We start from the raw sequence: 12,424 nt of genomic DNA, 5'->3' as shown, positions 1-12,424 counted from the left end.
GAAGGGGGGGAAATAATTAAATGAACCCTCTGCCTAAGGAGACTTAAAGAGCAATTGAATACAATTTTTACCAAATGATTTAAGTCAGCTGTGTGCCCAATCACTGATGAGTCATTTATAGCTGCCCTACCCACAATAAAACACACACCTGGTAAGAAATGTCTTGATGAGAAGCATTGTCTGATGTGCATCATGGCTCGGTCAAAAGAGCTGTTTGAAGACTTACGATCAAGGATTGTTGATTTTTATAAAGCTGGGAAGGGATACAAAACCATCTATAAAAGTCTGGATGTTCATCAATCGACAGTCAGAGAAGTTGTCTACAAATGGAGAGAGTTTAGCACTGTTCAGAGTTCAGCGCAGAATAGTCACAGAGGTAAGGAGAACCCTACTGAGTCTGCTAAAGACTTGCAGAAATCATTGGCACAGTCCAATATCTCGGTGCACACATCAACTATATGTAAAACTATAGCCAAGAATGGTGTTCATGGGAGGACTCCACTGCTCTCTTAAAAAAAAACAAAAACATTATTGCTCTTTAATGTTGGCAAAAAGGCACTTGGACACTCCACAGAAGTTGCGGCAAAATATTTTGTAGACTGAGCATACCGAATTTGAATTGTTTAGGAGTAACACACAACGTCATGTGTGGAGGAAAAATGGAGCAGCTCACCAACAACAACACCTCATGTCCACCGTGAAGCATGGTGGAGGGAGCATCATAATTTGGGGCTGTTTTGCTACCTCAGGGCCTGGACAACTTTCAATCATTAATGGAAGAATGAATTCAAAAGTTTATCAGGATGTTTTGCAGGAAAACCTGGGCAGAGATGGCCAGAGGATAGATGCTGCAACAAGACAATTATCCAAAACACGGAAGTAAATCAACTTCAGAATGGTTTCAGAAGAACAAAATACACGTTCTGGAGTGGCCAAGTCAAAGTCTAGACTTGAACCCCATTGAGATGTTGTGGAACTACCCAAAAAATGCCAGATATCCCAGGAATCTGACTGAACTACAGCAGTTTTGTAGAGAAGATTGGGCCAAGATTAGTCCTGATCGATGTGCCAGACTGATTTGCAGCTACAGGAAGCGTCTAGCTGAAGTTATTGCTGCCAAAGGGGGGGTGGGTGGATGGGGGGGGGGGGGGGGGGGGTTCACAAAATATTAAAGGTGATGCTTCATTTACTTATTTTTCCCCCTTCTGTCATTGTTTACATACTATCCTCATTAAAATATGAAAACGTATAAATGTTTGGGTGGTTTTAGTTAAAGTAGACACTGTTTTTTCATCTGTGTGATTTTGACAAAGATCATATCACATTTGATTGCGATTTTATGCAGAAATGTGAGAAATTCCAAACGGTTCGGATACTTTTTCATACCACTATAGGTCAATTTCCCAAGTTTTGTCTAAAAATTTCCTCATTAAAAGTGGAGCAAAGAACGTCACTAAAAGCTTTGTTTAACCGGAAGCCATGTTTTCACAAGTGTGACGCGAAGAGCCATCGTCCAATCAGCAGGTGTATATTTTTTCAAGGTTCCTCTCATGAAGCAGGTCTCGATTGGATCTTTCCCAGATAGATACATGGAATATATTAGTAGCGAATACATGGAACAATCAATCCAGCAAGATTGTGCATCACCTTAAACTGCTTGTCAAACATACTTTAAAATGATTTTTGATTTAGCCACGTTGGAACTATTTGGGGTGTTCTGGGTCAGCCTCAAAACGGTTCTGCGCAGTATAGCAAGTGTGTAAAACCCTGAGATTAAGGTAACACGGGTTTCTATTCTAAACGCAACAGTTTGTGCAAATAGATTTTGTGTAATACTGTACGCTGTGCTGTAATTTGTCTTTCACTCAAGCAACTAAATTGGGTGCAAAAACAAACAAAGGCAGCTCAAGAAATACACTTGTGTGTTTGTCTTCATACAATTTTAAGGAATTCCTTGAAACACTAAAAGTGCCCAAATGGCTTTCTTGAAATATGTTTACAGTTCTTGTGCATGTCTCTGTTTTGGTTGGACTTTAGCGCGTTTTTCCACCTGACTCGAATGTAAACACAACGAACTCGGGTCTCTCGTTGTTGAGAATGCTGCCGCGAAACAAAAAACTATAAGTCGAAGAATGATGACATCAACAAGCGCTAATAAATAGAAAGGAAAAGACGAATTTGGCGGCATTGACGTCATTCTGCTGTGAATTTACAATAGTTTATCACTTGTAGACGCCCATCCATTTGAACCGGAAGGGCTGGCAGCGAATGAACGTTCATTCGCTGCCAGCCCTTCCGGTTCAAATGGATTGGACGTGTAGCGCCGTCAATGGCAGCCAATGAGTTAAACATAATTGACTCTGTAATAAAAGACGATTAAAATGATCATTTGATCGGGAGGAAATCCCTCATTAATACAACTCTAAGTTTAATAAATTAAAAATATATATAGTGGTACCTCTACTTAAGAACGTCTCTACATACAGAATTTTCAGGTTAAGACGTTGCCCGTTGTTACGGAAGAAAGTTCAGGATACGAAAGGGAAAAATACAGTATGGCTCGTACTCGCAGGTCCCAGAGTTTACTGAACGTAACATACTTATAGCTGCTCTGCCATTGGTTATTGCCAAGCATTCCTGGCACCCAATTGGCTAAAACGGACCTCTACTGTATGTACAGTGGGGAGAACAAGTATTTGATACACTGCCAATGGGTTTTCCCATAGGCAGTGTATCAAATACTTGTTCTCCCCACTGTATGTATCCAAGTGTCCTTTTCATTCACCCTTCGTGTTCCGATAGCTTTACATGAGTGTATTAACTTTTTTTCTTTACTGTATTCTTGTTTTTTTTTACATCATGCACAAGTCTGATTTCATGTTTATTGTGCAATAATCTAAGGTTAGGTTCATACCGCAGGTCTTCATGCACAAATCTTGAAAAAAAATATTGAAATACAGTACTGCTCATTTGGCGCACAGAAAGAAAACTGAGCATTCTCATAATTGCATCTCCTAATTTTTAATGACTGGAGCATAGACTTCACTATCAGTTGACGAGACAGTTCTTGCAGACATTGCGCCACAGCTTCCTGTAGGGGGCCAGGCCAGGCAGAGCGTCTACTCAGCTTTCACTGCGATAAACTCCAACACACGCTGCGTTCTAACGCCGGATTTAGGTGGAAACATGACGAAAGTTTTAATGCATTCAAGCAGGCAGGAGTGGCTCAAGAGTGATTTGGTTGAGGATTCAAGCTAATTATTACTGTACTGGCCCGACTATAAGACGGCCCTGATTATAAGACGACCCCCTCTTTTTCAAGACTCAAGTTTGAAAAAAGACTTTTTGAACACCAAATTAATTTTTATACAGAAAATAATTACAGTACATCTGAAACAAATGATTGTAACAATATATTTGAGGGAAAAGCATGTTATTTTGCCTCATTCAAATCTTAATGTCTGACCATTTAAATATGTAAACTAAAGTGCAATCACATTCGTAAATGAATGGCTTCTGGTTTTTGAAATGTAAATAAACCAATCTATTGTGATAAAACAAAATTGCAATTACTGCATTAACCATCAAAGTAAAGTCTATCTGTAACTGTAGTCTTGAAACAAATCTGAATAAGGAAAAACATTGCGATAAAATAATGCAAACTGGTTAAACTTGAGAGTACCTGAGATCTGTCATGACAGAACATCGCTTCAATGATATCTGGCGCCATCTAGTGTCGTGAATGGGTATAACGTCTAGACTGCAAATGTAAGACGACCCCTACTTTTTCAGTCTTATTTCAATGCAAAAAACACCGTCTTATATTCGGGCCAATACGGTATATAAAACAGCACCAAGCATGCACTTTGAAACGTTTTGAAAACCATGAAATGAACGGAAAAAATGTGCGTTACGTTAGCTTGAAATATTTACGTAAAATGAATTATAACTGCCAGTTTTTTTGCTTTGAACCACGACTGTTTTATAGTCATATCTATAGAAACTCGGGACTTAGGCATTTATTTACAAGAGTTTTCAACTTAAAATTTCCTTGTTTTGTGATGGCCACCATGTTGGATTTTGTATCCATACACAATAGCGTAATTTTACATTCAAATAATCAGGTAATATTCGGCCAACTGCCCTTTTTTGGGCAAGAAACTAGTAATTTAGACATTTCTGCGTCCATACTAAATAATCAGCTTTTCCATGTTACATTTTATTTTATGCAACATATCAATCTAAAAACGACAAGGACCAGATAGCCAGCAAGACGTGCTGAGACAATAGTGATGTCGGAATTCAACCTAAATAAGCTGTGATTGGATATAGAAAGTGCAAAATTTGCTTTTGTTTACTAAAATTAAGACGATTCTGCATGATTTGCACTAAATAAATAAAAAAATTAAGTCGCTTTTTTGGGCAACAAAACTTTATGATATGTTAAATATTGCGATTGATACTGAAAATATAAGCGATTATCTATGCTTTTGATGATTTTTGTGCATCTAGCGTGAAATCTGAGAATTTTATAGCCATTTTAAGTTTTGTTATACTTATATACAAAACACTTTAATCAGGATTTTATTAGGGAACGACTCATATATGCCTAAGGGAGGTGTCTGTTTTGGTTGTAGGTCGCTAGCGTCTTTGGTTTTGAAAATATTTGAATTTTAAGTTTCTTGAAAATAGGCCCCCTACGGAGCGGCCCTGTTTCCCGTCAACTGATAGCGAAGTCTATGACTTGTCAAGCCCACCTCTTCCCTAAAAGCCGAGTTCAAGCTAGGCGCTAACGCTACTGAGCAGCTACATCGCTGCCGTCCTCCACGCCTCTCGCTCTTTGCTGACATAATTGCTGCATGAATTCTGATTCGGGGGACATGACAGTTCAGACCGCAGCCACATTCTGGAAAAATGTGGATCCGATTTTAACCACATACGAAAATAACTTAGATCAGATTTGGAATGGTCAAATTTTATGCGACCTGTCCCATTCAGATCATCAAGTTAATGTCGGAGAAACACGCAAAAATCAGTTTTGTGCATTAAGACCTGCGGTATGAACCTAGCTTAATTGTAACATGTATTTGTTACATGTTTTGATGCATTATAAAAGATTTATGTCTGAATTTTGGATTAGAATGGATTAGAGCATTTCCAAGGAAAACGTGTCTCTACTTACAGAATTTTCAAGTTAGGAAACTACTCCCAGAATCAATTAATTTCGTAAGTAGAGGTACCACTGTGTAAATATAATCAAGGAAGAACTGAAATTTAGATAAAAGAATTAAATAAGTGTTCATTTTTGGGGGGAAGGCACTCATCTGCTAAAAGACACACATTTAATGTGCACATGTGTCTGTGTGTTTGCAACTCTTGAATCACACATGCAAAATGGATCCTTTTACGCTATTCGACTGTATGTGTGTGTTTGTATTGTTAATTCATGTACCGGTAAGGATCTTCCTAGGCTTGGATATAAAACAAAAATAAGCATAAAAAAATTATTGTGACACCATAAAGGCTTAGGACAGTGTTAAAGATCAGAACTGGGATTACGTTCAAGTGAGGGAATTAATTCCTTGGAGGTCGTCACTAGAATAGAAATGTAAACTAATTTGTATTTTTGCTTCCCAAGAATTTCATGACTGTGTTTGGAAAGGGGAGGACAGTCCATGCACAGTGTTAATTGAAGTAGTAGTAGTAGTAGTACTTGTCATGATAAATATGACAAGTGAAAATTAAAATTGCAAACTTTAAAAGCACAAAAATGAAAATGACCAGCAGAAAAACAAATCCCAGATCCGTCGGAAATATTCATTTCAGTCTCTTGTCTGGATTGAGAGTGTCTGGTTTAGAAAAAGTGGTGGTGCACGCTTGTCAAGAACCGACCAGCACTTCCATGATGTGATCGAGTTCCGTCAGGTCAATTTTAAAAGGCTGATTTGCTGAAACTTGAGGGGCGGGGCCACTGTACGGCGACGCCAGCGATTTGAGGACGTCGTCCGCCGTCACTACCGGCGAGATCTTTGCCAGGCCAGCGCTTGCCGGCGTGCCGACCGCCCCCGCCGTCACGCAGGGATCAAAATCATACATGGACGTGTCTATGTCGGCGAACAGGACGTCGTCCAGCGCCAGGTCGGTGAGAAAGCCGGAGGGTGCGGAAGCCGGGGAATGAGAGGTGTATATTTCTACCGGGGCGGATGGCGGTGCTGCGGGATGGGCGTCCATCGGTCGGTGCTCAGCAGCGGAGCTTTCCACTAGCGAGACGCAAATTGCTTCAGTTTTAGAGTCTGAACTTCTACAGTCTTTCGCAGGGCCCGAGGGTGCCGGGGACAAGGCCGCTAAGTGGGGGTGTTGGGTGAGCAGGGTGGGAGCGAGGGAGGTAGTTACTGTCATAGAAATGGCTGCTGCCGTCCTGCTTATGGCTGTCAGAGGACGCAAATCCATGCCGTTCACGCTGTTGGACGAAGAGACATTGATGGACGTCTGACTCTGTAACGGGGGAGGTGACAGGGGAGGTGTGGGCGGAGATGAAGCACAAAAAGAGGAATCGGCGCCGTCCTCCTCCAACAACGAAGCCGGAGTGAGGCAGGCGTCCGGCGGGGGCGGGCAGTCGGGAGGCGCCGAAGGGTGCGGCGAAGGCGGCGGAATGATCGCCGGCATCAGAAGAGCAGAAGGAGGAGCCGCCTGTGCCGTCACCGCGGCGGAGAGGACCCCGAATGAAGGTGGGGCTTCACGGAAGCCCTCGTCCATAGGGTCGTCGGGCGGAGGCGACGGTGGCAGGAGCAGCGGCCGCAAGGAGCCTTCTTGCTTCAGCTCTTCCTGGATGCGCCGCAGCATGTTGTTGATGAGCACGCGGCGCTCCAGGCTGGGTTCGTTCAGCGGACGCTGGCTGTACAGCTTCATTAGAGAGATGTTGAAGATGGTCTGCCTCTGAAGGGTGTACGACACCTTGGACAACCCCTCGTGACCCAGGCCTAGCCCTCCTCCCGCCTCCGATGCCTCCAGCGTTTTGCCTTCCAGCACCTCTTCATACTCGTCCAGTTTTCGCTTGGCACCTTTACTGAACATAAATCTGGAAAGCAAAGAGAAAAAAGAACATCATGACGGAAAGCTGACTTTGCAAAAAAATCCTAACGCCACCATTTTTTTGTCAAGTGTTGTATGAGCCATGTTTATCTTAAGTTATAAGGGTGTAACGGTGCATGCATTTGTATTGAACCGTTTCGGTACGTGGTGCTCGGTTCGGAACGAAATATATTTTCAAAAAAATATATTTTTGCAAATGATTTTTTTCTTTGATTAAAAATTGTTTTTTGATTAAAGCAACTTTTATTGCGATTGAATGATTTAGACACAAATGTCCTACCCCTTCTATGGCTCAAACACAAAAAGGATTGCTTTAATCAAAGAAAACAGTTTGAATGAAAAATAAAGTGTTCAAATGCGAATTTTTGAGTCTCAGTTAGTTTTTCACATTCAAACCTTTTCTTCTACGCTTGAATTAAAAAAAAAAATTGATTTAAGTGATTTTTCTTTTAAAAAATATATATTTTTATGTTTAAAGCAACTTATTTTTTGATTGAATAATAAAGACATAAATGTCCTACACAAAATGTGGTCCAAACGCAAAATTACATGACTTCAATCAAAAATGTTGTTTTATCAAAAACTTGACTTAAATAAAAAAAAATTCAATCAAACACAAATAGTTTTCAAATATATTTTTTTGAGTTTCAAATTTATTTTTGCATGCAAACACATTTTTTTTGATTGAAGTGACTTTTTCTTCAATTGAAAATATATATTTTGATTGAAGCAACTTTTTATTTGATTGAAGCAACTTTTTTTTGATTGAATAATAAAGACACAAATCTACCTTCATACTGATCTCATCTAAAACAGTTTGTTGCTGCCATCTATTGGTGATTGTGTTTCAGTGAAATGGTTTTAAAGCTTAAAATTCACATTATAAATGAAAGTGATAACTTGTCATTTATTTTCAGTTGATTCAGTCTCTTATGTCTTACTTTGTAGGATAGCAAGACACTACTCACTGTTTGTACGAGTCAAAAAGTTTTCAAGACGGTAGTTGTAAACAGTCATTTACGTACAAGAATAGTTTAATATTCCATCACTTTGTGATTCTCTGACTTTAAAAATTAACAATATTTTCAGGTGAGCTCATGTACTTGAAGGGTACTCTGGCAGGGCTCCAGACTGCGACCAAATGGTCGCACTTTGCGACTAAAATTAGAGCCGGTGCGAGTATTTTTTTCATCTACTTGTGCATAAGTGCAGCTCAGGGGCTCGACACACGGGAGGCGATGAGCGATGGCGAAAATCCTCGCCGTTGAGCTGAAAGCCAACACACGGGACGTGATGGGACTGCAGCGGCAAGCGAGAGTGACACGCACCGCCTGTGCATCATCTCTTGTTTCTGATTAGCTCAGAATTTGGAGGGCATTTTAAAATTTCCGGTCTTTTCTGAGCACCAACAACTTCCCATACTGCTGCTATATGATTTATGTCCCAGAAATCATGCTGAGAGGTGTCATACAGTAAACTGCTAAAATGAAAGCTCCTGTATGTGGACAAAGTGTGGTGTGTGGATGTCAATTTCCAGGTTGGCCAGTGTCCTGTAGTGCCAGGTGACAGCAACATAAATAGAATAAAATTCCCATGTTAATCTAATTTCCTAAGCAGTATACTGGTTGATGTCAAAACTGATGGAGAATAAAATATAGATTCATAAGTTAGTTGTACTTTTATGCATTTGTTATGAAAGTATCGGTTAAACAGTGAAAAATAGAGAAAAACTTTGTACGTTGATTTACCGTAATTTTCAGACTAAAAGCCGCTACATTTTTCCTTCATTTTGAATCCTGCGGTTTATAGTCCAGTGTGGCTTGTTTGTTGATTTATTTGGGTTAATAGGCACACATGCCTCCTAGCATGCATTGCAGCGCTGCAAAGTTTTATTGCTTCAAGTAGCCTCATTTGGCCATCACCGCTCCCTTGTGGGAGACAGTCAACTAGGGCTGCAGCTATCGATTATTTTAGTAGTCGATTAATCGATGAACTAGTTAGTTCGAATAATCTAGTAATCGGATAAGGAACATGAAAAATTAAAATACCTGAGCTGAGCCTCAAACGGTATTTACAAAAGAAAAATAAAAGGATCTTTGTACGACAAAAGAACAATTGGCTAACTTACATAGCAAAAGTCAGCTAGCTTAAATGCTATAAAATGCTAAACTTTTTTTTTTTAATACAATGCTCTTAACAAATGGTTCAGACATATATTCCCACAAAAAACGGCTAAATATATCTATAAACTAAATTATGAATGCATTAAAAAAACATTAGCTCAAACAAAACTTAGCTTATGTTGGTCTTAACAGGGAGCAGTTGGATTCAGCCATGTGAAATGAGGCAGACAAGAGGGCAGTGTATCCACCCTAAGCAATAAAACTAAATGCAAACACTTTCAAAATAAACCATTACAACGCCACTTTAATTAAACGATTACTCGAAGCAATAAAATTTAATTCGAATATTTTATTCTAATCGAATACTCGAGTTAATCGATTAATCGTTGCAGCACTACAGTCAACCTCTGCTTCCACCTGCTGTCAACACTGTTGTTGTCCAACATGCCTCCTAGCATGCATTGCAGTGCTACAGATGTAAATAACAATCAAGATTCATGTTCTGTGCTAATTATTTATTCAGTTACTGTTCCAGGTGTTTCATTAATTAGTTGTTATGGTATTTGGAAACACTTTATTTGACAGTGGCATCATAAGATTGTCATATTTATGACATGACACTATCAGGGGGATTACTGAATGCTTATGACAGGTGTCATTAACTATGTTACTAACGCCATTTATGTCCAGTTTGGATCTTTTACATCCATTCAAAAGTGAGATAATTTGCCCGCTCAGGTCAAGACTCGAACAAGCGCCGCACGACACGTCAACTCAGCAGGCGGAAACACTAACCGCTAGGCCTTAAGCTCGAGCTGACGGCCCAGCCGCAAGCGCACCGACACGAAGGCATCGAAAGGAAGGTTTTTCCACGCACCGCTTACACACACGCGGACCTGCGTGTACCCGTTACACAAGCATTCATTAATGTTCATGACAGTGTCGTGTGACTCATGTCATAATTATGATTGTGTCATGACACTCTTAAGGGTTAGGGTTAAGGTTAGCAAATACCATAGCTAGCAATTAATGAAACAACTGGAACAGTAACTGAATAAATAATTAGCAAAGAACATGTATTTTAATTGTTGTTTACATCTGTAGCACTGCAATGCATGCTAGGAGGCATGTTGGACAACAACAGTGTTGACAGCAGGTGGAAGCAGAGGTTGACTATCTCCCCCAAGGGAGCAGTGATCGCCAAATGAATCTACTTGAAGCAATAAAGCTTTGCAGCAAATTGGTTCAAAGCTTCATGGTGTTTCATTTGATCTTATGACAGTCGTATGATGCCGCTGTCAAATAAAGCGTTATCGGTTAATATTAATACAGTGAGCACAGTTGCGGCTTATAGTCCAGTGCGGCTTATCTATGGACAAATGCAGTTTTCGTGTCACATTTGGTGGGTGGCATCTTACAGTCAGATGCGCCATATAGTCCGAAAATTACGGTACATTGTGCGCCCCTGAATCTTCTGCTTGCGCCCTTAAAATTTTAAGTTAGGGCCCACTGTCCTCCTAGTAAAAAATGTTAGTCTGGAGCCCTGCCTGGGCTGATGATGATTTAAAATGGCCATTGTACTGTATGGAAGAATAGCTGTTAAACCAGTTTTACTTCTGTGAAAAGTTCCAGCCGAGCAAGTTAAAATAATTTCATTGTTTGGTTTCAGTCTTTTATTTAACTAATTGCACAAATGTATGAAATATGCCGTCCATCCCGAAGATTATCCCAGCTGACTTCTACTGAAATACGCACTATAAAATGAGCTTGTCACTAAAAACAGAGCACCATTTGCGCTCACTGAGAGGGAACTGAATTCACGCTGCCTGCACAGATATCAGACGAATGTTTCTCCTCCACGCCGGTGCTCCGGCAAGACAGCCACGATGCCAAAGCCACAGTCACGATGCCGTAGCAAAGGATAGCAGGGAACACGCTCCCACCCAGATGAGAAGGAGTTTCAAATTGTCACTCTAAAAAGTGATATATTTGAGTGTATATTGTACAAAGTCCCATTATATTTCTGCTGTGTATTTCTGAACAAATTTGGGTGTGAGATGCATTTTCATTCAACTCTAAGATGTAACAGAGTTAAGTACTGGTACTGGCACAAGCAAATTTAAGTAGCTGACCTGAAAATAATGCCATTATACAGTGTTTCATGACTCTGATTTTAGGCAGCAGGTTTATTACAACATCAGATTTAATAAAGCGTGAATTTAAACTAAAGGGCAGATGGAATGGGAGCCTATTTGCTTCAGACTGGGACGCAACAAACGCATACACACACATTCACGTTATGTAATAGCAGTGTTCCCTGCCGTAGCACAAGATCATAGGCCACGTTTTAAGCCAAACCCCTTCCGCCCTCCCGCTCATCGACTACAGCACAGAGCCGCTCAGTAAGCAAGACATACCGACGCACGATAATAAAGAGCCTGAATGTATTCATAACAACTATTAAAGCAGTTTTAAATAATTAAAGCGTCTGATTGGACCACTGCTGGACAAGAGGAGAAAAAAAAAAGACCAAAAAAAAAAAAGCAAAATAGGGAAAGCAGGCATCACTGCAGTATGGTTGATTCTAATCCAGACTGACAGGCTCATAGAGCCAGCCGCTATACATACACACACACACAGGAAGCGTGAGCTGCAGGCCCAGTCACCATGACTGGTTGGTTGCCATGACAAACAGAGTCAGCTGGGAATTCACCCAAAGAGATGACAAAGAACGAGATGGTAGTGGGGGTTGCTTAAGGGTATGAAGGAAGAGAGGGAGGTTGAAGAGGAGGAGGAAGAGAAGGTGGAGCCAAAGGTAGGAGTCATGAGCAACATTTCACTGAGCAGCAGTCCAGCAAACAAGACAACTGACAAATATTCCTTATAAATTCCATCATCCACTTGTTTCAGTCAAAAACACACTTGCACAAAAAGTACTTTGGTTGTATTAGAACTGAAACTTCTTTCATGAACTTCCAGAAGTTCCAAAACAGACGTCTCCCCAATTAACCTAAATAATAACTCTACTTGTCCTAATGAAATGATATTAGTTATATCAAAAAGCCAGAACACTCTCTTGGGGTTAGCAAAGAGGGTTATGGCAGAAAGTCTTTAAGGCCATTAACTCATTCACTCCCAGCCATTTTCTTCGCTCCCGGCAGTTTTTCTGGATTTTGACTGATTTTGCAAGGCCAACAGAAAATTCTGTT

At 40.4% G+C, this 12,424-nt stretch overlaps 1 protein-coding gene across 1 annotated transcript in view; it reads right to left on the bottom strand.

Moving 5' to 3' along the window:
• Nucleotides 1-2,712: 2,712 nt before the first annotated feature.
• Nucleotides 2,713-12,424, bottom strand: part of sertad2b (SERTA domain containing 2b) — a 40,922-nt gene continuing 31,210 nt past the window's right edge. The window contains exon 3 of the mRNA XM_057848691.1: nucleotides 2,713-7,078. Within this exon, the coding sequence (XP_057704674.1) occupies nucleotides 5,881-7,074 (1,194 nt within the window). The 5' untranslated portion in view covers nucleotides 7,075-7,078 and the 3' untranslated portion in view covers nucleotides 2,713-5,880. The remainder of the gene's footprint in view (nucleotides 7,079-12,424) is intronic.

The sequence above is a fragment of the Corythoichthys intestinalis genome, chromosome 10 (genome assembly GCF_030265065.1).
Source record: "Corythoichthys intestinalis isolate RoL2023-P3 chromosome 10, ASM3026506v1, whole genome shotgun sequence".
Lineage (NCBI taxonomy): Eukaryota > Metazoa > Chordata > Actinopteri > Syngnathiformes > Syngnathidae > Corythoichthys > Corythoichthys intestinalis.
Note: the sequence above shows the minus strand (reverse complement) of the source record. Positions and strands in the feature narration are given on the sequence as shown.